The sequence below is a fragment of the Toxotes jaculatrix genome, chromosome 6 (assembly GCF_017976425.1).
Source record: "Toxotes jaculatrix isolate fToxJac2 chromosome 6, fToxJac2.pri, whole genome shotgun sequence".
NCBI classification, from domain to species: Eukaryota; Metazoa; Chordata; class Actinopteri; family Toxotidae; genus Toxotes; species Toxotes jaculatrix.
The window spans coordinates 12,464,782-12,492,738 of record NC_054399.1 but is presented as its reverse complement, the minus strand read 5'-3'; the positions used below and the strand labels follow the sequence as shown (position 1 = coordinate 12,492,738).

Sequence of the window (27,957 nt, the reverse complement as noted above, 5' to 3'; positions counted from 1 at the left end):
TTAATGGCTGGCACTCTGGAGGAGATGCGAAGTGGGAGAGATAATCAGAGAGGAAAACGGTACATGTGGGAACCAGAGACACAGAGACAGAGAGACCCAGTGAGAGAGAGATGTGGGGTAAGGAGAGTAATCTGCTGATAGGGGGAAGGTGAGCGTGGTCATTTATATCAGAGACGGAGAAACAGGTGAAAAGCAGCGCTGAGAATGAGCCTTTGAGGGGGGTAGAGAGGAACAGTGAAGGCTAAAGCCCATGAAATATGGATGATAATCTGTTTATATAGTTAAGATTGGAGAGAAGAGAAGTAAGTGGGCCTTTGCGGGAGTCCAAAATGTGTTCTGAATGCTCTATGAGAGGCTGGAATCCGAGAAATGTTAGGATGTACTGTGTTACTGATAAACCAAACTACTGCAGAGGAGTATTATCCTAATATTATTAACACAAGTGCATATGACGATTTAAGAGTTCTAGCTCTTCAATGACAATGCTTTTTAACATCCAGTGTAAACATGTATTTTTTAAATCCTCCCTTTTTACAATATCTGCATGCCCTTCTTTCAGTTCATTTGGTTTAATGATCAAGTTCATTTGTCCTTATTAGCCTTTGGTTACCCCTAGTGATCACTTATGGTACTGCACTAAACACACCTGCCTCAGATCTCAAAAAGAGAGAGTAAGCTAGTTAATTGTAGACTGTGCTGTAGAGCAGCACACCTCTGAAGCCATAGCCTGTCAGTAGAGTTTATGTTTTATGGTTGATTCTTTATTAGTGGCAGGTTATTTTTATATTTGCTAAATCTAAATGTAATCTAATATATTAGATTTAGTATTGCAACTTGCTTAACTATATGAACTACTTTTTTTTGGCTAATCAGGTTATTAGTAGCAAAGCTGTCACTTTATTATTAATAATGGATTCTTAAGAATGCTTTAATTTGAAACTATTAACAGAATAATTTTTATATTTTACTCCTTATTCATCAAAACATTGGAGCTTGGAGTGTCTTTATGAGTTGAGTTAGCCTAGTTGTCAATATGGTTTGGCTATGGTTAAGGTTAGGCTAAGATCATGGTTACTGGTAGTAAAAAGGCAAAAAGTAATTGCTGGTTTGTTAATGGGACGTGAACTCTGATCTCCTGCATGAAAGTCTGACAAGCTACATTCATTTACCAACCCCCACATCATTACAATTTGCTTAGCTACATATAGGGCACATTACTTTCTGCACTGGCACTAAACGTTGCCATTAGACATACAGCGTAAGGTATAAATTGTCCATTGTGGATATAAAAACTGATATGTCCTTCCATCATCTTGTGATTTGTGCATAAAAACATCTGCACAATCAGTATTTATTTCTCTGTCTCCTATACTTTTTTATTTTTTAAAGTGTCCTTTTCTGAAGCATTCTGTGTTTCATTATCAATTAACAAAAGCACATAAGGGGAAAGAGACATCACTCTAGACCACCCTTCCCAACACACTTAAACACAAAATCAATTTCATTGTAGGTATCTCCCACATTTAACTAATCAGTATTAGCACTCAGAATGTGTTTTAGGGCACTGTAATAAAAAGCTCCGACAGCCAGAGCAAAAGAGAACCTAACCCGTAATGACTAATATCACACAAACAACTGAATACCAATCAGCCAAATAGCAAAAATAACACTTCCCTTGATTAATACTCATTACAATGAATTACAGAGAGAAAACAGAAGACCATACAGCAATCATATTGTGTGCTATTATGATATCAAAGCAATGGCTTTCATTTCCGGAAAACATATGCTGTTACAGTATGGTAATACAAGCGTTTCAATTAAATTAACAGTAGAAACACTGGCACACTTTGATATTTCAGAGGATCATGCTGTAAAGCTCAGGAGTGCTATAAGATGAGATGATCAGTGGCCTTACTAAATGCTGATTATATCCTGCATGATGTGCGCTGTATAATGAAGAGCTTCGTAAATGCAGTCTCTGCTTTCACAGCTTATGTGCCTTTGAACCTGTTTTCTGTAACAACAGGTATTTGACTGGGAGAGCTCACAGGTTTCCAGTTCCACAGGACAAAACCTATCGTCTATTTACACTGTTCAGGGATCTAGGAGTCAAGTATGATAAATGACATGCCCTCTGCTTATCAGGACCTTCCAGAGATGATTGGGCGAGTTAGCACACGGTAAAAATGAAGGTCAGCATATCACCTCAAAACAAGCCATACAGGACAGGCGTTGGGGTGGCGGTGTGTTGGTGAGAGGAGGGTGCAGAAGAGGTTTGCACGGCCCTTGATCTTGCCACTATATAACTGATAAGGCTGGTAGAAAATGCACTGCCAAAAAGGATTATCTGTGGGTAGCTCAGTGTGTCTGACATCAGGCATGCTGTGTAAAGAGAGGAAGGACTGTAGCAGCTCCTCATGCAGTTTAACACTGTTTCAACAAGTCCAGTCCTCTAGGATTTACAGTACCAGTCCATGCAGACAAGACCCCAACGGAAGCAGTGGGAAATATCTCACTCTACTCAATATTTACACTGCCATTAACTGGGTGTGACTCACAAACCCGAGTAGTCAGTAGTCACACTGGTGACTACATTGTAATTGCCACTTGGTGCAGTTCAGGTTCAGCAGTTCTGCTGCTGTCTGGCTACAGAAGTGTAAAGGAATAGTACACATAGGCACTGTTTACACTGAGGTCTTTTTTAGCCTGTTGATTGGTGAAACACAGCTTCCTGTGCTCACAAGTTCTGCACATTTCCTCTCATGATGAAGTCTTTATCCGTAATATCTACAATACCTACATCTGGGCAGCAGCAAAAAAAGAAAAAAAAAAACACCAAAAAAACATGTTATGTTCTATTTGTTATCTGCTAAGAAAATGAAATGAAAATGAATATGTCTGAAAAGACAACATATGGGCTGCGAACCAAGTTTAGTTTGAAAGGAACTACAGAACATGACCATGTTATGTAATTAGGAATGTGGACAGATTGGCAGTGATTAGCGTGACTGATTGTCTTCGGGGTTAAACAAAGGACATGCAGATCTATCCAGCTCATTCAATGACATCCAAGGAATTGAATATCAGTCTCTAAGTATCAGTATTCTTCTGAACAATGTCAGAAATAATCCTGATGAAATTAATGGCATACTGTGGCAGCAAAAACTTATTACTCTTTGTCTTAAAGCCAAAGATACCTTTAATATTCTTTTAGTTTTTCCTTCCGTGACTTTTGCGAATATTTCACTTGTGCTGGGCACACTAGTTAATTCAGCATGACCCAGTATTTGGGTTATCTATAATAATCAGTATTCCAGTAATCCGTGTGGAGATGTGGCCTATGCTGGAGCATATGTTTCAGAATATATTGCAAGGACTTGTGCACTGCTGCAGGACCCTAGAGCAGTAACACTCTCCCCAGTTCTGAGTTCAACATGTAAAATAAATCCCAGTGAATTAGTGAATATGGGAGACAGTCTCTTCATTTCACCAGCTCTGATGCTGTGGCTTTCATGTCGAAATGCAACTAGAAACAGAAGTTTTGTTTGATGTGACACCATAGTGACAACAGCCCCACAGACAAAGAAAAGACACTGTTTCAAACAAAAAGAAATAAAGTGTATCTCAATTTCCCGTACTTAGAAGCCAGTGGCTAATAGTGACCAACATTCAGGCTCAGGAGAAATTGAGAGGTTGTTCTTGATTTAAAGTGGACCTCCTCAGCTCAACAGGGTGACCATCTAAAAGCTTCAAGATAAAATGTTACATCGAACTGTCACTGTTTTATTGCCCACTGAGGCCAAACATGACAAAAAAAAAAAAAAAAAACATGATAAAAAGTCCAGGAGTTTTTAAACTTTAATGAACGCAGCTAAAGATGCATTATGTATTAGGGCTAAAGTCAGAAAATGTTGCAATAGTTTTCTGAAAAACAGTCAGCTGCAGATTAATCACCAAAGTAATGCATTACATGGCTTCAAAGACTGACTAAATGTGCTTATGAGCTTTTTCCAGTAGTAGTTAGTCTAATATTTACAAAGTGGTGGCCAAGAGAGAATATTAATTTAGAACTTAAGAGAAAAATGCCAAGTTGTTTATTTATTGAGAGGGCCTCGCACAGTGTAATATCAGCAAAATGTGCCTTAGGGTCCAAGTTGTACCAACATCAGATAACAAAATAAAGGCTGGAAGGAAGAAAAGCCTAACCTTACCTTGTGTAAAGTCGTCTTCCAAAGAAGACATTACCCCAATTTCTGACATAAATTAGCCAGCCATCCTTTGATTAAAGAAGCTTTACATGCTTACTAAAATTATTTGGCTAACACTGCTCCCTGAGCCTTGGGGAGCTGAGTGAGTGACTCCTGAATTTTGGAGGACTTTGAAAGAATACTAAATGAGGTAGATTATCTCTTTGATGTTGTGCTCTGGACCTCGAATAAAGAAAGATTTATGACCTACCCTTGCTCAAAATGATTCAGAAAATGGGCTTCATTAAGCTGGTGTGACTTTCAATTTCAAAACATCTATATAAAGAAACTGATTTGACTGTTCTAGTAAAATGCATACAGGAAAAATGCAAAGCACCGTTCTAGATTCACAGTTACCAATTCTTAAAGGTTGCTCCATCATGGATCCGCTCATCACACAGGAGATCTGTGTTTTATGGCCTACTCCACGGTATTACCAAGACACATAAACCTTCATGGACTCATTAATCTCTTCTTCCTATCTCCTACTGCGTCATAGTCGGTCGGGGAGGGGGGGGTCAAATAAATGCTTCACATGCCAGGTTTCCAAGATACATGACAGCATTAGAGTTGCCTCCTCTGTAATTAGTTCAGATTATACCAGATATTGGAAAAAAAAGAAAAAACATAATCATGCAGTATGAAAAATGAGGGCTAAGAAGAGGATTAATAGGGTGAGAGTGAAACCGTATGCAGATCAGCTTCACTTAGCTACACTCAGGCTGTCTGAATTTTGTTTATTTGGGAGTTAACATGGCACATGGGAATCAGACGGAGTCACACACATCATGTATAATGCATGTAATATTCCTTGAACCAGCAGCACTGTACACTATGCCTTGCAAAGACAAGAAACGTGGCTCAGTACAGTGTTAAGAACATTGTTTTTCTACTGTCAAGTGATTTGCGGAAATAAACAGAAGTGAAAGCCTGTGGGAGCATATGCGATTATCACAGATCTACATTTCATTGGGATGACAGGGTGGCACCAAGCCAGCTGCTTTGAGTATTGGATCAGTGCTTTATGTTTAGGTAAATACATACAAATCCATATGCTAAAGATAAAAAGAAGCATAAGACCTTTATTGTCAACAAAATGTGGAATATAGCCATTTTTTACAGAGGCAGTGTAAACTCTCATGCGTGGTTCATAGCAGCGACAGATGGTTTCTATCTGTCTGTGGTTCTCTGAAAGAAACACTTAAAATAGGTTTAACATTTAAAATAGATTTTATTGATATTTGAAGTGAAATTCAAGTGTTAAAGGTCAAAGGACAAAATCGGCACTGACACTGAATTTCCATCAGATGCCAGAGCAGTCACATATTAACTAAAACAGTAACATGCTGTAAAAAAAAGTGATGATACATTTTATTTTATACAAATACAAATGTGATATACAAATACTTATTACAGAAATTCAATTTCTTGCTGACTTAGAACTTAAGACTGATTTCACCGTCACAACTGTGTAGTGGATATGAAATCACAAACAGAACATGGTTAGCTTAGCTTAGCGTTACGATTGTTAACAGTGTGGCTGTGTCCAAAAGTAACAAAATCTAGAAATTTTTAGAGGTGCTGCTGAATTGATTTTTTTAAACAGGCTAACTGTTTCCATTTGCTTCCAGTCTTTATTCTAAGCTAAGTCACTGTCTCCTGGCTATAGCTTCATATTTATTGTACAAATATGAGAATGCTATCGATCTTCTCATTAAACTCTCGGCAAAACTGTTCATGTATCATTGTTCAACGGAGAAAGTTCATTTTCAGTTGTCACCACTGAGCCTGGATGTTGGACCAGTCAGAGATGAGAACACTCTCCATCTGCCACAGTTCATCACAGTGGGAGTGGGAGGGGTCATCCAGGACGGTGTTCAGCATGTCCATCATCCTCCTCTCTGTCACTGCCTACAGACTGTGCAGTTCCAGCCCTGCCACAGAGCTGGTCTTCCTTATTAGTTAACTGAGTCGGCTGGCATCATCAGTGTTGACGCCGCCTCCCCAACACACTATTGCCAAGAACAGAGCCTTGGCCAGTGCGGACTTTCGGCAGCCTGTTGCACCGACTGAAGGAACTCGCTTTCCTCAGAAGAACTTCTTGTGACGGGCTTTTCTGAAGATGACGCTGCTTTTTTTGTTTTTTTGTTTTTCTTGATTTTGAGCCTTAGGTGCTTATATGAGTCTGCCATCTCCTCCTCTTCTCCTTGGGTGATAATAGGGACAGGGGATCTCATGCTTGTATGTGTGTAGACCATCATGTCATTACTTTTGTTGATAAGCAAAAGTGATATATTATGTTGTTGACCACTTTAGATAAATGACTTATTGATTCAAATATGATTCATGTTTCGACTATCCAAGAAAACCATTCTGTATTTGCCGTTAGTTTTCACTCAGTCAGGTCCCATGTAGAGCGAAAAAGTTACCTCACCGACATTCTGGTTAGAATACATATACAATATATTCCATTATTAAAATGTATATATTATATATTATATATTATATTAACATCCACCCTGCTGATTTAGCATGTTTTCGCAAATAAAATTTAAATTTCATACATTTTCTGTTTCTGCTGTTTTCCAAGCTTTTGATTAATTTAACTTTCTTTTGGATTGATTTCCCACCTTTCAAGCAACCAGTGGTTCCCTTTTATTTCGATATACTGCTACTTTCAGTATATTATTCAGCACACTCATTTTAGTATACTTTATACTACTACTTGCACAAAACATATGGGTGTTTGTTGTTAAAGTGCTAGTTCTGGGTGGTAATACAGTTGCACCATTGTGAAAACTATCCTTGTGACATGAGGATGACTTCCGAGTATACAAGCTCTGAGTCAAAACAATCTAATATCTAGCATACAAATAAGATCCAATTAACCTGCACATTAACATTTTGGTTCATCTGAACTAATTCTTATTAGAGTGGTACTGTCGCAGCAAGATTAGAAATAAAAGCACAATGACTGATGTTGCCTATTAACATTGTTTTCTCTCTGTAATTTGATTTTTTTTTTTTATGTCATTTGCCCTGGATCAATGGACTGAAACATGCACTGCAGATGCTCTAGGTGAGCAATTTTTCTACTTCAGATCTCCTGATTTGCTTACCTTACAGACTAGAATTTAATTCCTTATTTTGGGAGCACATCTTCCCAAACTCATTCACAAGGGAAATAAAAGCAGATAATAACCTGTTAAAATTAATTATTGAACCTGATTGAAAAACGGTTGAGACAAAGAGCCCTTTGCAGCGATCTAAAATAATTCCCTTTGCCAAGCCACTTAGAGAAGGTGCCATCAAAAAATTAACTTCAAATACAACTTTGAACAAAACAAGAACAGTGGGTCGGTGAGCGAGTTTATCTCCACGATTGAAACCCCTGGTGTTCCTTTGGACCATGAAATTGTCATTTGTTCTGCAAGCGTTACATCAAATGAGAGTTCAGGGCCATGCCAGGACTGTTCGTTGCTGCTGAGCTTATTTTAACTTGTTATCTGACAGAATCTCCACAGTTAATTATATTTGGCTTGGACAGACAAGCTGAGGATGCAGACGGGCACGTGCTAATCCGGGGCTGTACCTCAGAAAAAAACTCAGACGGAAAACAGTGGCATTAGCCACAGAGCTGGATGAAAAGTAAAAAAAAAAAAAAAACTCTCAGCAGATTCATCATGCAATATGAATCCTTACAAGCGATTACATGTGCAGGTGCATCTTTGAATATTACATCATGTTTTCCTTTCAGTGTGCGTACTATTGTGTGCATCCATGCCAGTGGAGCCTTTTCAGAGTGAACGCATGTCTGCATGTTTCTGTGCGCTTGAACAGTATTAAGCAAAAATAATGTAACCAGCATGAGAGATTACATTCTCTGACTTGCTTAAAACCATTAGAGAGGGAGAAAGGACGACCAGGCAGAAGGGATTACTCTAGGCTGGAATGTGGAAGCGGCAGAATACAACGGGGGGGGGGCAAAGGCGACATTGACAGTGTAGCACCGACAACAGCACTAGCTGGTGATCAGGTTAAAGAGGGTGGCAAAGCGCCAACTTATTGTTCTAGAAAGAGAAAAGAACAGAGAGAGAGAGAGAGAGAGAGAAAAGAGAGAGAGAGGGATAGAGGAAGATTAAGACAGAAAAAGAGAGGGAGGCAGAAAGGGAGTGATAAAAGTACAAAGGCAGCAGAAATTCCATCTTGCAAACAACAAACCAAGGGCCTATGCCACCAACAGCATCCTGCCTTTGATGTATACTGCATTTAGCTAGCACTGAGGAGCAGGAGAGTGGTGGTATTGGTGGTGAGAAAGCCAGAAAGAGAAGAAGAAGAAGAAGAAGTCATCAGCATTATGAAAAGCATCAGACCCAGAGGCATATGGAACAGCCACTTTGATGACTACTGCTGTTTGCTCCACGTGGGGGTGGTGGTGACAAAAGTGGGGTTTAATGAAAGGAAGGGCAGGGTGTTGCGATGACACAGGCTGCAGGAAGTATATGTAGCCAGGCTGTAGAAGCCAACCCAAAAATTTTCAAAATAAATAAATAAATAAATAAATGCATAAAGGAAATGCAAATTAAATAAATAAAGGACATACAATGAAGCTGTACACCCAGAAGTCATTCCAGCCAGCCAATTGAAATAAATCAAGATGGACGAGAGGATTTCGGCTCAGGTTAGTATGAGGCAGCAGACCTCTTTGCTGATTTGGTGTACAGCATGGTGACATATACTGACCTGGGCTTGAGACAGCACTAGTGGTGGTGGGTTCAATAATTGCTACAGGGAAGGAGAGGGGGGGGGGAGGGAGGGGGAGGGAAAGAGGACATTCATGTATTATTAACAGAATGGAGACGTAAAATAAAAAAGAAAAATGCATGCAAGGACAAAAGGACAGGGAATGGAGACAAATCCTCTCCATGCATTTAGGACCAGCGTCTCTGTGGCAAGATGCAACCTCCACATGCTCATAAACAAAATGTTTTATCCCTCAAGTTGCCTCTGATTTGCATGGGTTACTTTTAAGACAAAAACTAAGGGGGACCTGGGAACCGGGGCCACTCCAAAGCCCTGAAGGTGTTTCGCGTTCGGGTGAAAAACTTTCATCATACTTCTGGCCGTATCTCACTTTGATGGTGCAAGATCACACCCTGCCCACTTAGCACCCTTAATTTCATCTGCACCTGCCGGGAAGTTCTTAAATCACATCAATTTAATTTCATTTTCCCTCTCTATAGACTACAGCACAGTTTTCCATATCATGCCCTCTTTTTAGGTTGTATAAACCGACTAAAGAATGAGGAAAAAAAGTTAGTCTGTCTTTGATCCCTCTGAGGGGAAACTCAAGAGCCCCAATATGATTACCTTATGAACTCATTTCAGGCTGAGCCACTAGTGGCATTTGGGAGACTGAATAATGTGACAACCATAAATGTTCTATCTATAGTACGTCATAGTACCAGAGCTGAGTGCGTCCAACAAAGGACGGCAGCAAACACATCTTTACTTTTGAAGTGTATGTGTAAAATGTCACACTGAGTAGATCGTATGCTTGGTCACATTTGTGGTAAAGATGTTCCGGTACATTTTGTTGTGGAAGGAATCAAAGATCTATAATAGCTGATAAACTGATGAGAGGTTCAAAGAGATCCAGGTAATAAAAGTGACGCACAATGGTTCTGTTACATATTGTAGCCAAAAAATAACCATGAGACATTTGGGTATTGATAACGTTATTCATTTCTTATATTTCTGGCTTCCAAACCTCACAGTTAAATCCGTACTCTGCTGTGCAGCATAAATTATTTAATGCTTTTCGGTACAAGGATATCACTGTAATGTAAACATTTCTGGCATTTTGATCTGAACTTTGAAACAAATAAATAAATAAAAAAAACATGACTTTCTGTTTGGTAAACAAGCACTTAATTCGAGATAAGCTGTGACCAGCTTTGTGCAGTGACTCACTAGGGAGCAGAATCTGGGCAAAGCAAAGCTGCTCTTTACCATGAGAACTCAACTCAAAGCGATGCAGTTCTCGGGCTCACGGGGTTGTTTTCAGCTTTGCGTTTTTGACACACACACAGACACACACACACATAGTGCAACTTATATTTGCAGTGAAAAAAACTATTTATACTCCCCACAAAGGTATCAACCACCTTCCTCCAGAAGGCTTCTTGGCAGGGGAGGAGCTTATCTTTCACAAGGGAAACCATGGCAGCCATGATTACACCACTCATGTATTCACAGACAAAAAGACTGTGATGTGGTTGCATTGACAAGGCTGGACAGTGCGAGGATTTCACTCACAACTGAGTAAAAACAGATGTGTGAACAAAAAGTTTTACAACATTCAGCCCAAGCAACATCTATTTTTTTTTTCTTAACAAAGAGGTTGATAACACAACAACAACAACTATGACTCACTGCGCTGAACCAATGTTGTCCACTGAAAATATCACGTGATCCACTTGTCAGCGTAAAGGGCCTTTTAGACGCAGACTTTTTTTTTTTGGCATTTACGACTAAGAAGAAGTACTTTATTATATATGTGTTCATACTGTTATAGAGTTTAGCAGTTTAAAGTACAGATATTTACGTAATTATTAAATAAATATAGTTTAAATAAATAATGTACTTTTTGTTTTCAAATAAATTAAATCATTCTGTTTGTAAATGTGTCCTCGCTCTCCTTTATTAAGCAAAAACACTTTATCTGATACAGTTTCATTGTGCCCCTAAAGTTTTTTATGCGCTCTTTAATTTTTCCACTTAGGGTTACATGTGCTCTTTGGGAAAAAAAAGCAAGCATCAAGCTCTGAGTAAGCTGCTGTATCTAGGACACGCAATAGTGCAGAAGCCTACTTAGACTCTCCATTTTAATCCATTTACATGGGAACTCAATATGGCCGTTTCCACTGTGGGACAAAAGGGGGTGCACCGTTGGTCCACACCATGCTATCAATCTGTGATCTTTGAGTCGCTTTTCTGAAGTGTGACCTGTGCAATGACTGTGCTGCTGTTTAACAGGCTACTGTTATGCCAACAACAATAAAACATTTGTTTTCATTCATTTAATTTCATCATTCTATTTGAAAGGGAAATTGTGTGTGAATCAGTCTTCATATGTGGAATGAGTTGCCTTTTTCTATGGGGATATTGGTGGAGAAATGGTCGAATTAATCTTTTCTTCCACAAATGTTTCCACTTTAAGTTCTCCTGGGGGAGCCGATATGTGAAGACAGTTTCTTTTTAGTTCTTTCTTCAAACAGGCAGGCGGGTGCTATCTGATTAATACTTGAGCATGAATTCACCAGTGGATCATTTCATGAGCTCTCAGACACTCCTCCATTACTGTGGAACATATCTTTTGACATGCAATCTCTCCCTCACAGCTCCACACTGACTTGGACTCTTTCTCTCATTCAGCAGAGCAACACATCATTTCATGTTCTGTATATGGCAGTCGACCTCTTGAACAGCCTGCTCACTTGCAAGATAAAGCACAGCTCTCACAGCTATTTCTTTTCATGGATAGTTACTTCTTTGTTCCCTGAAGACAGGATATTGCAAGAGATTTATATAGGATATTGTAAGAGATTCATGTGACATGATATGTAGGAATCAGCTTTCATATTGGGCCCTGCTCAGAGTTTAGCTCATCACGGGCTTAATCCGAAGATAGAGCTAAAGTTGGACACATCAGTATCACACCAAATAAGGTCTCTGAACTTGGGTCAGCTACAGCATGTGGCCTTGTTGGAGTTCCAGAAGAAACACAAAATGTCTTTAAGATTTCAATCTGTCGAGAGTTTGTGGCAAAACCCCGGTTTTTAAAGTCACTTTTTGAAGTTAAAAAATTAAGCAGTGCATGACTTACCTCCTAAGTCAATAATACTGATCAACAATCTGATCAAACAGATAAAATATGGCAATTTCGTGCTATAGTGCAGTAAAAGCCTTAGTAAGCAGCAATAGGTAGGCAGAAAGAGAAGGAAAAAGCAGTCTAGGCATCCAATCCAGCTCCACTGCTCCATTTGATTACGTTATTGTCAAGCAGGGAGACATTCCTTGTGTGAACTGTTTAGCTTTTCTTTATCATTTTCCTAGTTTATTGCTCCATGCTGATAGGAACAGTCAGTGTTAAAAACTGTGTTAATCTGTGAGTCTGCTAATTAGTAATTCATCCTATGTCATTTTTAATGTGGCCCAGAGTATGCATCATCCTGTGGGCATCCACTGGGCTCAGTCATCCAGGGATGAACGTCTCTAGCAGTGCATCTGGCGTCCTACAGGAGTCTGGGAGGGTTGGTGGGGTGTGGGTGGGTATAGAGTCCATTGCCCGCTGGGCTGCAGGATGAACGCTCTGCTACAGCACCAAACATTTCCTCATCGCAGTGCGACTGGAAAATGTTAATGGCTTTTTTGATTGCTTAAATATGGAAATGCAGGCATTCAAATGATAGGTAAATGGAGCAACTCTGTAAGGGTGCTTTTGGTGAAAATAAAGGACACTCCAACCTCACCATGTTCAATTTATTCAGCATATTTTGATGTGTGAGTATTTGAAGATTCAAACACCTAAAAATCAACCATCAAAAATGCTTCATTTTGGTTCATCTTAACAGTTTTAACAACGAAAAACAATTGGTAAACAGCTGACTGACTTGTTCTATGACCAATGCAGAAAAAATAAATAGAAGAGGGAGCAGTTTAACACAAAGATGAATACAGCTTGGTAAAACTTGACAGACTGCTGTCCAATCCCCACATGGCTTCAACATTATTTCCCTGCATTTTAAGCTGTTATCGCACAGCCACATTTCAGGGTGCACCTATAGCTCCCATTTTCCTGCACCTCTGCTCCATGACTCAGGTACAATCACACGGTGGGGAAACAAACAACATCATCAACAACAATGGCAGATGAGGAGACATGTCGAAATGACACCTACACATGCGGTGATTGATAAGCGTGACAAACGAACACGACGTTCATTAACCAACTAGCCAGCAGTGTCTCTCCTGCCTGAGGGAAACTGAGCAGCGACAGAGAGAGAGAGAAAGGGATGGAGAGAGAGAGAGAGTAACTCCTTTTCTCCCCCATCAGTCTCTTCCGATTACTGCTCAGAGGGGGGAGGAGGGGAGGGGAGAAAGGAGGAAATGAAGGCAGAGGTATAGGTGGAGAAAATCTCCTCCAGGGCTAAGCCGAGGTGGGCTGGGGGATAAGAGCTTGACCAATTAAGCTGGAGGACTCCTCAGAAAATTGGAGTGAACAGCCTCAGTCTTTTCATCACAGTTCACTTCCATCTAGCACATGAAATTGGAAGTTGAAATAGGGATTGCCAGTTTAGTGATTGTTATATCTCAACTAAAATCATATGGTGTGTGTGTGTGTGTGTGTGTGTGCGTGTAAGTGTGGTGTTCATATAAGTCACACTGCTAACAATAAATATCTGGTAATAGGGAATGACATATGGAAGACCTTGCTCTTTTTATAAATCACAAAATATTAATATGATTCTGTGTGGAATTACAAAATACTGGAAAGTTTGAAAACCTCAATGTATATCAATAAAAATGACAATATTTAACCTTACAAGGAGATATGCTTCCTACCGTTTCCTATTGCTGTCCTTGTTTGGATTTGCAAAAATATGTGCACTCTGAAAAACAGTGAAATCCTCTTAATCATGCAGCTGATGGAGTTGGAATTTTTTTTCATCCAGATGGTTTCAAAAGTCATATTTGTGGATTCTGAAAATACCTTCACAGCAATGGTAAGTGTTGTCAAACGACCTTGAAATGCAATACTTATTTTCTAACACGTGTGGCACAAACTGGAATAACTCAGCAGGAACACTTTTTATTAGTAAAATAAAAGTAACAAGGTATTTTTAACATTTATTATTAACTAAAGATTATGTTGACTAACAATTCACACAGAATGTAACACATTTGTGGTGTGTGTCTGTGTCTTTATTCAACAACACTGGCAGGCTATATTCATTAATGACTAGATTATCAAACATCATCACAACATTCTGTCACAATGTGTTGAATCGAAGCATTTTACTACTCCCATCTGTAACAGTTTGGGCTGTGAAAGCAGGAGGGTTTTTGTCTCTGCTGTTTCTTTCATTTTAACTTCCATTCCTTCCTCCTCTTCTTTTCTTTGGTGCCAGATTTACAAGTTGTTGCTAGTTTTCACAGACGCTAATTTTTAACTGTAGTTAAACATCAGTTTTTTTTTAAAGGAAAACCAACGGAAATGCGTATATTGTTGAGCCTGCTGTAGTAATTACCCCACAAACTTTTTCAAAGCCACTACTAATGGTATATCAAAACCATATCAACAAAGCTACATAATGACAAACATTTTGACTGTAACATCTGTCCATAAACACTACCTACTGGGATAGCTATGGCAAATTTATGATAATGTTTATTAACAAGCATTGTCCCTGTCATCTACCTAGGTACCATTGTACCTCTACTGCAGTTGCCGACTCCGTCTTTTGTATGAAACTGGCATTTTTTGATTCAGTCCTGCACTGCAGGTTTTGTTCCAGTATCACTGCTTTCATTTTGGACAACTGCTAATACAGACTGACAAAAAGCGATAGCACTATAATTTTCTCAGAAAGCTGATACATCATTAATTGAGATTACTTTTCTATTGTATGCACTTCGTGGTTGGATTTGATCCAGAGAGTGATGTGGAAAATACAATGAAGCTACTGAGAGAGAGCCTGTGTCTTGTGATTAAGTCTAACTAGCTGAAAATGAATCACAGCACGGGTTACACCTGTGCAAGCGCAGGTTCAGTTGTAATCAATTAAATACAAATATTCCATTTGCAAACACATATAGAAACGCAAGGAGTCTCCAAAGTTATTTCAGAGTATTTCTATGCTATCATTCAAGCCTATTATCTTGAACAATTCATTACACCTTTGTAACTTAACAATTGTTTAAAAGTATAGACAATTATGGCAAGTGCTAACAAGTGTTATTCAAAAAGCAATCAGGGATAAAAAGCTTTGTGCACACACACAAACAGACGCGAGCACACACACACAGAGTACTCCTATTCAAAAAGTAGTGACAAAGAGGTCGTATGCTTTCTTTCTGATCCAAAGAACCATGTTTGTGTTCTACCAAAGCTTTTAACTCACAGCTTAAAGTGATACTTAACTGAACGACATCACAGTCCTTGACAAATAGTACAAAAACCAACATGGTCTAATGCAACAGGCAGAACTGAATGCCAGTCACCACAGGAGCATACAGTGAGGACACGGCCATTTCACTCATCTGCAGAAAGTGGACAAATGTGGACAAAGCCTGCAAATTCAGTTTTTCATCCCTGTTTTATTTGAAACAGAAAACAAACTATCTGTCTTCCAGTGGCTGCTTTGGGTGGAAGGCAAATGTGTTTACTTTCCCTGAAGAGAAGGTTTTCCAGAGTCACAGTTCATCTCATCAGTGATAATGGCAAGCCTTTTGCTGGACTGATTTAAAGTGACTCTGTTAGGTTAAGACAAAAAGGATTTACGCAGCTCAAGGATAAGGACCTTTCAACTTCAGATTCATGACAAGAGACTAATGAAACTGAGCGCTGAATGCTTAGTATTTTGGTTTATATTTTATCTTTTTTTCCCCAGTGGCTGTATTTCAAGGCTTTTTGAATGGGGGCGACTATTACTTGACCTTATTAATTCACATGCATCTACTAAACCTCTTAGTGTAATGAAAACAACCAAAGAAACTATTGTATGTACACGTACATGCTCAATTTCGTCACCGCAAACCACCCTCATTGTGTTCCCACCTCAATATATGATGCTCTATCAAATATGCATACCCCTTTCCATCTTGGTCATCAATAGCTATTGACTGGTTCTAAAATAGCAATCCAAAGTCACCCGTGGCGAAATCCAACCCCTGGGTTTTCTTATTTGCGTCAACGTACCGGTGAGAGTGCACTGCGGCGATTGCTTGCCATTTCTCATTAAGAGCGACAGCAGAATTGGCCTCTCTTCCATTAGTGGAGATCATGACAGAGAAAAGGAGGGGGGGGGGGGGGGGGGGGGACTGTTTGTGTGTGAGAGAGAAAGAGAATGATTGAGAGAAAGAAAGAGAGACAAGGGAGGAAGAGAGGATGGAAGAGTGAGAGAGTGAGATAAGAGAATCAGATAGACAAAGCCATGATAGCAAGACAGACAATGAAATAAAAAGAGGGAATGGAGGAGAGAGAAGTTGGGGGAGGCAGCACAGGAAGCTGCCTCCTCTGTCTATTCTGAGGGTTTCTTTGCTGCTCTGCCTTTGAGGCCTTGCAAGTGTCACATTAAGATCATCCATTTGAGGATCTGAGACAAGCCTTTGATGTTCTTTGTGCATACACAAACAGGAGAGTGGAGTGCTCCTTTGACAATTGCCAACTCTACAGAAATATCTTTTTGTATTCTGAGTCTCTGGCCTGATAGGGACAATGTTATCATCAGAGGGTGCAGCGCAAACTGGTGAATAATTTAATTCACCTGTTCATATTTCATCACTGAATGCATTAAACAGATTTTTTTTCACCCATACTCGCTCTAAAATGTTGAGGGAAATGTGTTCCCCAGTCCCTGTCATTTCTTTGGTTGCCGCTTGGCAGGTACAGCAGGTGGACAAAATAACGAAAATGCCTAACAGTGTAGGAATGTCAAATATCTACCAAGAAGTACAGTATAAGGCTCAGAATAAGCAGAGTACTTGTGAACAAGCGTGTGAATGTATGTAGACGGATAGTGGAACATTTGCCAAGACAGAACAGTGTCTTGTTTTCAGGAATGAAAGTGGTTAAAAGCCACTATGCACAGAGCTTTAAAGATGTGAGTGGAGCGACTGTGGACTAGAAACACATCAAACTGCTCTAGACTTCGTCTGCTCGTGAGTCTGGAGGACTTCTTTTCTTCAAGTATAAGAGAATTATGATGTGACCCTGTTTGTGCGCCGGGATACAAAAAGCCTTGCGCTCTTTGTCTGCTTACTAACTGGTTGACAGACCTTGACTGGTAAGCAGTACAATGGGAATAAGCCTTAGGGCATTTTTAAGGCGCTTTTGTCTTCTTTATTAATCTCAGTATTTTGAGCATCCCTGACATAATGGACCCGTTATAGTTTAATGATCAATGAAGAACTTCAATCATTCATTGGAATCAGCAATAAGCCTTGTGACAGACTGATGACTTGTTCCGGCCTGTGTGTACTGTGCCTTTTGCCCAGTGTGTATTGGGCTAAGCTTCAGTGGACCTCATGATTATGACAAGATGGCTGCCTACTGTGCAACATATAGTACAAATCCACCACCAGAGTGTTTTCAGCAGTTGGCAGCTTGTACCATTTCTGCTGGAGGCTTTTTAAAATCAAACCCATCTAAAAAGAGTGAAAGATGATGCTCATGGGACTGTGTTCTGACCCCCTTATACTTTGTGTGATGGCTTTATTATCAAGCTTTTTTTCTGAATGATAGATCCCATAATTACTAGCTTTGCAAAGCTCAAATTGTACAGTTTTTGCTTGGGTTGTGTCACAGAGCTTTGTGTTTTTCTTCACCTTTTTTCTCCACAATGGCCAATTCCCATTGTACTGCAGCCGAAATGACTGCTTATTCTACCCAGCCTTCACTGGGGAGGTCTGAGAATGTGTTCAAGCAGACAACACTGCTGCTACTGAAAAAAGAGCACAGGGTTATCAGGCAAAAGAGCTGAATCTGGATCAACTGCTGAAGTAACATACACTCTGCAGTGTCTTCTGGCAAAGCACTGCATGGGCAATTACATATGAGCAAGCTTGGTCCATGTCTTTGTAACATGAACATTATAGTTACACTGTGGCGTGTGACAAAAGATAAAATAATAACCGTTGAACAATTGAACAATCCTTCCTCATTATATTATAAACCAGTGTGCAGTGCCATCTGATAAACGTTCCAAATCACAGACCTCTTACCCAAACATACACCCAGCAACACAACCCCTTACAGTTTCTTTTAATGCAGGCCTGTTTGCAGCCTGGACATTCGCTAATGTGGCCAGAGGGAGAAATAATTCTCCTCAGTCAGTCAATCACTGATGCACCAGCAGCTTGGCCTCTGATTATTCGGTCTCTTCAGAAACTCAGATAGATGCCTCATGGTACTTTGAAAACTATGAAAGGGCTGACTCTCAGACCTCTTTAAAATCTGAGTCATACTGCTACTTGGCATTCAACTTAGCATGACTGACCTGTGTAGCTCCCTTTGTAATTGCAATGCTCCTACCTCAAAGCAAAATTTCTTTTTCAGGTGGTGTTTCTTTCCAGTACACTTGCACTCATAGACTTTAAAAGTAGACACGCACCAACACACCTTCCCACACCTTCCCACACAGTCTCCGCAACCATATTAGACAACCAACATTCACAAAACTGTGAGCAGGAAATAAGAAACCGCTTCTTCTGATGATATGCGGGCACCCAGTTGCAGCACTGGGTTTAACTTTGGCTTTAATCATATATCAAGAATGCTGCAGCAAAAATGAAAACACTTCTGAGGGCACAAGTCCCCACTGATTTCCACAGCACTCTTTCAGCCCTCTGACTCTTCACCACTCCAGTTAGCCACAAGAAGGTAGAATGACAACTTACGAATGAGAGGCACACTGGCATTAGCCGTCCCTAGCTTGTTGGTGGCGACACATGTGTAGTTCCCGTAACGATCCTCTGTCATGTTGGTCACTGTGAGGACTGATCTGGAGCTGAGGCTCTTGATGTCGATGCCTTGACCCCTGATAATCCTGGAAAGAGAGCACAATCACTACAAATGAAGCTTTTCATTCTCACTCACACACAAAGTGTCAGAGGGGAAGCAGCATTCAAGAACAATGCAAATATTTGTCAGCCTTTAGTGGATCTCCAGATTGTACAGTGCTTCATTGCCCTCTTCACCAGATCTATTTATCCCTTGGTTCTGTTGCATTGGCCTTGGAGAGACACACTGAAGGACTGACAGGAGAGAGAAATGACCCAGGGGTGAACCAGCTGGGTGCCACTTGACATGCTGTTCATCGTTTTGTTGCAGGTGCAGGGGGATTACAATAAATCCTATTCCACTTGTGCCTGGCATCTGTGCTGTGAAATTGACGAATGATTAATTGTTTGCTTTGGTGGTCGTGATGCTCTTAAACAGCCTGTAGAGATTAAAATTAACTCTGTAACCGCATTTGCTGTGCATCCTGATTGTGGGATTACTGTGGATATTACAGCTAAGTTTGTTTTCGTCAGTGTGGTTTCTGTTACTGCTACAGTTTCATACCATAAACCATGAAACCCTCCAGAGAGGAGACATGTTTCTGTCTTGGCCTTACTGTGGCCCCCCATGATCTCTAGTTTGGCTGGAGTTGCTCTGAGAGGCACTCTGAGTTTAAACACTACATGTAACCTTATGTCCAGCAAATATCCACAAATCTGTTGTTCCCTCTCCCATGGCGACTTCCTCAAATGTTAGCTGAACATTCACTGATAATCTTGGCGGGTGTCTTGCCTCTTCACTAGTTCACTAACATCAAACTGGTCAATGCTCCCCTCTGTCATTGTGAAAGAAGTCCTAGACACAGATAAACACTCACCCGCTTCCATTCAAGAATGAAAGCAGTGACACATCAAGAGAAAGATTTGCTTGTCAAAACTGTCACAGTACCTCCAATAGAGACAAACTGCCAGCAGCATTGCACTGATGGTATGGCTGCATCAATACACAGCCAAAATGAGAAGTGTCCCTCATTTCACATATACAGTAAATGGGCAATGAAATAATCACAGCCAGTGTTAATGTTGTACAGAAGTTACATGTTCTGTGCTTGTGTCCTTTTCATGATGAGGAGTAAATGAAGAAATCACCATTTAGCCATGTAAGGAGTCAAGGAAAGAACAAGTCCTTGAATTAAGTAAAGACTAGAATCATGCCAACTTGCCTCCTTAGCAATTTGAATAAATTGAATCCACCCCATAATTACAATTAGCACAGTGTGAGCTGATGATTGAAATTGTGCTTACCAGGAGTGGGTAAATGATGGGTAATGGGGGTAATTTGGTTTTTAAATTCAAGAACTGACACTTGAATCTAGACTGATTGATGTATGTGACACGAATGATTTAAGCCAGTTGCCAAAAAACATTTTATCATGATGCAAGGTGAGGACAAGGCACAGATGACTCTTGCTGGAACATTTCTGTGGGTTCTTCTCGGAGGCCGGACGAATTGGAGAACAAACAAATGTGCTGTCGGTGGGAAAAGTCAAACAAACAAAAACAATACCTCTCTATCACGTATTTGCCAACAGACAAGTAAAGGTATGACCTATTCATGCCACCATTGTAGTGTAAAATGCATACAAATATTAATATTATATGTAACATTTATTTTACTGTATATGTTCTTCCAATAGAGCTTTTTCACATTAGACAAAACCTGGACCCTGGACATAGCTCACGTAATCGCAATGCAGTCATTTTCAATGTTCATTCAATTACACCTGCACTTTTTCTGAAATGACATGCCAAAATGTCTGCTGTGAAAAAGGTCTAAACACGTTTTGTGGGTTATAGTGTTATGCAATGCTTTCCAAGGGCAGTTAAAAAGATTCTTAGCACTTATTAGTCTGTCCAGTGGGGTACAACATCATAAGACGAAAAAATTATCTGCAAACTTGTGGCACAGATTGTTGTAAGACACCTTGGTTCTTAAGTACTTCTGGTGGACACTGGAACAACGATCACCTTGTGACACAACAAAGCTGCATCCAGTGGTTATCTAAGGGGTGATGCTGTCAGTACACTATGTACGAATAGCTCACACAACAAAACTAGGCTCACCTTTTCTCACCCTTGTACCACTCGAATGTGGGAGAAGGCACAGCAGCCGCCTCACACCTTAGCAGAGCTGTGCGCCCCAGACCAACGCCATGGCTTTTCATCTCATGGATAGCTGGGGCAACTGGAGAAAACAAAGAGATAAAATATGTTAGCAGGGAAAAAATACCAGTCGCAATAAAAAGCTTTGTTATTACGAGCAAGGCAATCTAAAGGAAAGTGATATTCAGACATGGAACACTGGGGAATGAGGGTTGTTGAACTTGAAAATGACAACCTCTGACTTCCTGGTCAGCGTACACATTACATGGTGTAAACTCAACACTCAGAGTCTACAGAGGCGGAGTTGGGGAGGGGAGAGGGCATCCATCCTCAGTGTTAGAAAAATGAAATGAATTGCACTGCATGGTGATAAATAGCTTAATGGAAGTTCAAAGACTCAAAGGCAGAGGCAGGTTCTGTGAATGCAGAATGAGGCTCCTTTCATGTGCTGAAATGTGGTGTGAATCTCTTTGCCAGTGTCATGAAGGCAGCTTTACATATGGACGGATTCTAAAGCAGAGCAGTCTTTTTGTACTTCAAATATTTACCCCGCTTATAGTAACACAGCCTTGAAAGAAATTAAGCTAATGAATTAAAGTTGTATGGACTTACAACAATGGACAAGCCCAGCCGGGCAAAAGATTTCCAGGACTCTTACCTTTCCCTCAGTCACAAAATAGAAATAAAAATGTTTCACTTATATTTGTAATTATAGGCCATTATGAGAGTAATGCTGAATTCATAAACTGTGGAGGGTAAGAGATTGAGGACAAGGAGTGCTTGCTGTAAGCAGTGCTGTTCCTCACAGAACTGAATGGGTTCAGTGGATCATACCCACCGGTATTATTATGACTGTTTTCCTGCTTCTCCATTAATCAACAGAAGCTAGAAAACAGGAGAACCAATCATAATAAGGCGCAGGGCTCAATCTGACAGTGTGTATTGTGTATACTTGGCTTGACTCCCTAAAGCCTGACAAATAATAAACGTGTTCTGAACACCCAGTCGCATTCACAGCCATTTGACATACACTACAAGCAAAATTACTTTGTGCCATTCATACAGATTTTGATTAAAATCATGATACATGGAAAAAGTCCGCACTCCAAGGGTCAGTCCTGCAGCTAGCAGTAAATTGCCCAGCCATGTCTGAAAGTGAGACTATTTATTTTCCTGACAATGAGCCTTTAAGAACAACCTGTCAGTCAGAGCTCTCGCCTGTTTCCAGTGCAGTGGCTTGGCCAAATGCCTGCAAACCTGTACTTCCAATTGCATTTGGAAATGTTCCTAAAGGATGACCTCAGTATGGGCCGCTGCAGCTTCCCTGGACAAAACAAACAGACTGTCATCAAACTCCTAAAACTGCAAACAGTATTAAATTAATCCAATGAACATATCTGAATGGTCTGTTGCTACAAATAGGTTAGTTCTGACGTGTATTCCAGGTATGTGAAAGTAACAACAAGCTTTATTATAGCAAATACATGCATTTCTGTGAAACAGTGGTATTGCGAGCATCTGAGCCTCATTTTAATGAAGAGAACACAGCATGGGTTCACTGTGTGAACAGTCTCTGCCAACCTGCGAGAGTCCTTGTAGATAGATGAGGTGGGATGCAACAGTTCTGTGTGAGGTGAAAAAGATACATGCAAGAATTTGTACATGAGGTGTATGATCATGCAGGAGAGGCACAGTGAGGGAACTCCATCGCTCTGTGATGATGGATGACCTTTCACCAAACTTCTTCTGCATCCTAATGAGCACATTCATATGGCTAGTGTATGTTGATTTTCTGTCCTTGCATATGTGTACCAATTATACAGTTATTTTCCTTCCTCTGTAGCTGAGCTGAATAATCCGAAGGACATGAGACAGTGAATCAAGCGATGGGTTATGCTAGAGCTTTTCCTGTTCATTTATCACTGTATGAAAAGTTGGATGCCATGCTGGGGGGTATTAGTAGACCTTGACTGGATGTCGGTGCTTGCTGTGTCTGTGTACTCGCGCGTGTGCAAGCTGTGGGTATGTGTACCCTTGTATCTATGACATATCCAAAGTACACTTTTCTGACTTCAGATCTGTATCTATTTTAATCACAACCAGCATTAGTGGTCACCACACCATAAAGACAGCCTTTGAAACACTTACAGACCCCACCAGCATCTTTGCAGAAGAGCTACAACAACCTGAAGCAAAGAATAAGAGGGTTGCTGAGGTTTGTGATAAAGTCAAATTATAATGTTTAGCATTTGACAATATGCACCAGAAATGCTTAAAGGAAGTGAACAAGGAGAGAAAATTCCAACAGTTCTCTACAGCACAGAAATATAAATAAGCAATAACAAGTATAACAAAATCAATGCAGTATGCCGACTGACAGAGGCTTAGTGAATCCTCGTAATCCTCCATTGGTGTCATTGTGTGAGGCCATTGATTATTTGAAGCCTCTGAAAGCACCAGGGTGACCTGGCTGTCACGCTGCAAAGTTACTAGGACAGTGGCCCAGGTTGGTGTGTCAATACTTCTAACCTCACACATAGAGTCACGTCTTTCATGCTAAAACTGAGAGCACAAATCCATTGGCAAATTGTTCATCTATGTCCTTTTTAGAAGAGAGAGCATTTTGATGTGTTCCCTTTTATTTATTACCAACTGGATCAGCTCTTTGCCAAAAAGCACACTTTGCTTTCTTCATTAGCCTTGAATTTGGAACTTGGATTGCTGTCCTTTGTCTTAAGTTGGGTAAAATACTGGCAAGCGAAATTAAACTAGATCAAAAGAGAGTTGGGGTGGTGAAAAAAATGATTATTGATGCGATTACATTATGGATGATTATAAGTTTATTACTAAATTTCCATTATTTTTTAAAATTGTAAAACACTGCAGTGACTCTCCAGTTACTGGATGTCATACAGGATTTAACCGCAAGGCAGAGTTGTTGACTGACAGTCATAACAATACACCCTGTAACGGAGCCAGCGAGTGAGCTTACCGTGCTAGCGAGGCGAGAGGCGTGAGAAATGGACGAAAAAAAATCATTAACCTGCGACCAACCAATCCATACAGCTCCATCTGGGCTAAACGCGAGCGTGTGGATGCATTTTGGTTTCCATGGCAGGAGTTCTAAACGTGTCGACATAACGTAACCACCTCTGGAGGTTGGTGGGCTAAGGAAGCTAAAGACAACTGCCTGAAGCCTGTCATTCCACCGAATCAACATGCTCTCCACAAGGTGACAAAACTAGCCCCGGTGAAAGACTACATCTGAAACAAAAGTTAAAAAAATAATTTGGAAGCTACAGCTATACTACACAATCCTGAAGGTGCTTTGAGGTGTTTCTCAATAAAAGAGAAGTTGAGTAATTCAGCAGCTGACTGTTTTTTAATGGTGCAATACATTTACGTACGTGTATTTTTGAAAATCAATTGGTAATTGAATCGAGACCTCCATAATCGTAATCGAATCAAATCGAATCGAATCAGGAAGTCAGATCGTGTAAACACCCCTAAAAGAAAGTATCAAGAAAATCTTGCGGGTCGATATAGTATGAGCACTATAGGCTATCCCTCCTGGTGGTGTAACTGAGGAGAAATAACTATGAATATAAACCCAGATTTTTCCTTAAATGATCAAGTGTTGGACCAGGCATATTTATCATCTATCTCATCAAGGGCACCTCTCATAAAAGTTTTCCAGACTGAGGTTTGTTTTCTGCAAAGAAAGATTCAAAGGTAGTTTGGGCCCAAGTAATTGTCCTTACCACTCAAGTCATAAAACTGCAACATTTTGGAATAAAGAAAAATATCCCCCATAGTTTTGTAGGTGGTCCAAAATACTATAATTTTAAATGCATATCAATAATATCAAGTCTTTCCAATTTGGATTTTGGCACTGGAATCTGTTAAGACAGATCACAGTCATAAAATCCAGTCCAATCCAATAATTCCAATTTCGACTTGCTGGCATGTCCTATATCATCATATATTGTGCAACACACCATCAGGATTTGGAGAGTAATGCAAAGTAGTGCACTAAAATCATGAAGGCCCAATAATCCAGGTAATTTAGTGTCTAGAGAATGCAGTGGTGGTGCTGTAAATCATGCCTGGAGTCATGGTGACTCCACCAGATGGGGGTGAGGGGTTGGGTCCAGGAATAGCACAGGCACGGCAGAAAAATGGGTGCTGTAAGGCCCTGCCAGGTGACAAATGGCCAGTTGTGGGTCGATCACAAACTCACTTCCATTACATCTACATTATGTAGAGGTTGTCATCAAACTAAAGATGTGTCTAATTGTACATCTCTACAAAGTGCATGAATACAAGCATGTTAATGATGAATAAAACGTTTGACCTTCTCTGTAATATTAATGGACGAGGTTTGTTTAGAAAGCATTGCACCTTAATGTACAGGGCTTCACTGAGTCGCCCGCCTTAAGCGATCCTCATGTGACTATTAATGATTAATTGGTGTGCTTCAAAACTGAATATGATTTATTTAGCTACAAACTATTGTTTGCCAAGAGAAACCACAGAATGCAAGCTTTTTAATTAAAAGATCAATTAATAACCCTACCTCTTCAGCCAGATTTGAAAATGAGTTTTCATTGCAATTAAGAAATGGACTCATCAGTGCATGACTTATCAGCTTACACACAGAGACACTGTTCCCCACTGCCATCTGTGGGCTTCATTGTCCTGTTTTTTTGTCAGTCAGGAATGGTTCTGCTGCCAAGATTTATTAATTCATTAAGATTTCTATTCAGAACAGCTAGGGAACATTGTGTTCCTTCTTTTTATACAATGAAAAGCATATAAATAACCAGCTTAGTGTGCAGGACTGTGTGAGTCGACAGCAGCAGGGTTTCAATCTATTGTCTGCGCATAAATGGTTCAAGGTACACAAATTCCTACCTATCCTACTAAACACACGTCTGAGATGGTGGTGTGTTCTTATGGGGAACACTCTACTACCAACAGACATGGAAATATCCTTAATGCACTGTTATAAGAGAGTTCAGTAAGTCACCTCCAACTGTGTAAACACACAAAAAATTAGCCCTGTTAGAGGCATTTGCCTTTTGTCAGCATTACAAAGTTATTTTGATCAGTCACTAAAAATTGCAGACCAACTTAACAGATGAAGTTGCTGTGTGTAAATCTATTCTGAAGTGGTACTAGCAAGAACATTTTTACAGAAGATCAAGATTCCGCTCATTTATTCATGCCCCGCATGCAGCAAGGAATCCAAATAGCAATCAAGATGAGAGCTTTGGAGAGATGTAGAGAGATGGATTTACATCCAAACAGCTCGAGGGTACTGGCTTTAACTCTACTTAGGACTGGATCAGAATCCAATTCTAGGAAGCCTTCTCTTTTGAATTGAAAGCCACAGTATTTCAATGGATACTGCAAACTGTCGACAAATGCTCTGCTGAGACTTTGTGCCTGACGTTAAAATACTCCCAACAACAGCTTTCACTGAGCTGTGGAATGAACAGTCATTCAAACTTTGATCCGACTGTGTTAGCCACCACTGCACTGAGGCAGATCTGGACACACACACACGCACGCACGCACGCACGCACACACAGTATGTCCGACATGCATTTTATCAAATGTAAATTCTATGAACACCAAATGTCACAGTGTATAATCATTTTGATAAAAAAAAAATGCTAATACTGTGCACACATGCTCACATTCCTCTACAAAACTTGTTCACTTTCTTGTCATTCCTTGACATTGTAGTATTGGGTAGGCACAAAGATGTGTCTCCTGACCACAAGTAAACAGGTTTTGCTTCTTATTTATCTGCGATGGTCATGACTCCCCTGAACAACTCTGTCAGGGGAGTCAGAGGAGCATGTTGTGGGTGTATCTACCAGGGCAGGGCCTGAATTCCAAACAGGCCCGGGTGACTGGGGCTTTAGAGGGAAAAGCAGGGTCGGAGCAAACAAAAGACAAGGTGATGTAAAGAATTTGAAGTATTCCCCTTATGTCCCTGCATTTCAATTATGCTCACAAATCTATCAATACTACGGTTGTTATTGCTCACAGCAGTTCTAATGTTCATGCTCATAATTAATTAAAAATGATCACAGTTGTGTTTAAAGCAATTACTGTAAGCAGGAAAGAAAGTGAGGTGCTCTTCTTTTTATAAATTTGGCCATGGTGAGTATGTGAGCAGAATTCACAGCTGCAGGGTACTGGAGGAGGAAGGAGGCGTACAAATGGCTGGCAAACTCGGAAGCACACAGGGCACAGCTTCACTCTGCAAAGCAAGTTCAACCTTACTATGAAGGAAAACAAGTGATGTTGAAGAGAGAGACGCCTGTGCTGGTTCAAACCTGAACCCTACATCAAGAAAGGAGGTGACCAGACCATACAGAAAAAACAGAGCAAAGAAAACCCAAAACACTGAGTTAGAGGTTCCCAGTTAAACTTCCAGATGTGTGGCAAAGACCAAGCTTATAAAGCACTTTAAGGAGAGGTTCGAGGAGTCTGAAAATTCTGCTCTCACCTTCCCAGAAATGTGACATTTGCATAATTACTGAATTTTTACAAAAACATTTTGTATCAAAATAAATAAAAGAGACAGATATCCCAAACATACCAGGGTCTCCCAACTCCACATCCACACATAATTGAAAGATCTGTGCTGCTGATACGGCATCAAGTGATTTGCCTTCTTTATTTCCTGAAAATTGACTTGTGGCAGCTTTGTGATTATCGCATGGACGTAGAGAGACGATGAGAA

General features: G+C 40.2%; 1 protein-coding gene across 2 annotated transcripts in view; it reads right to left on the bottom strand.

The window, feature by feature from the left end:
• negr1 (neuronal growth regulator 1) overlaps positions 1-27,957 on the bottom strand; it is a 131,735-nt gene that overhangs the window by 20,311 nt on the left and 83,467 nt on the right. Inside the window, exons 5-7 of one of the 2 annotated variants that reach the window (XM_041041005.1) lie at positions 21,159-21,279; positions 18,933-19,081; positions 8,994-9,035 (exon numbers count right to left, since the gene is read on the bottom strand). In XM_041041005.1, the coding sequence (XP_040896939.1) occupies positions 8,994-9,035; positions 18,933-19,081; positions 21,159-21,279 (312 nt within the window). The remainder of the gene's footprint in view (positions 1-8,993; positions 9,036-18,932; positions 19,082-21,158; positions 21,280-27,957) is intronic. The other variant, XM_041041006.1, reaches the window with a different exon arrangement.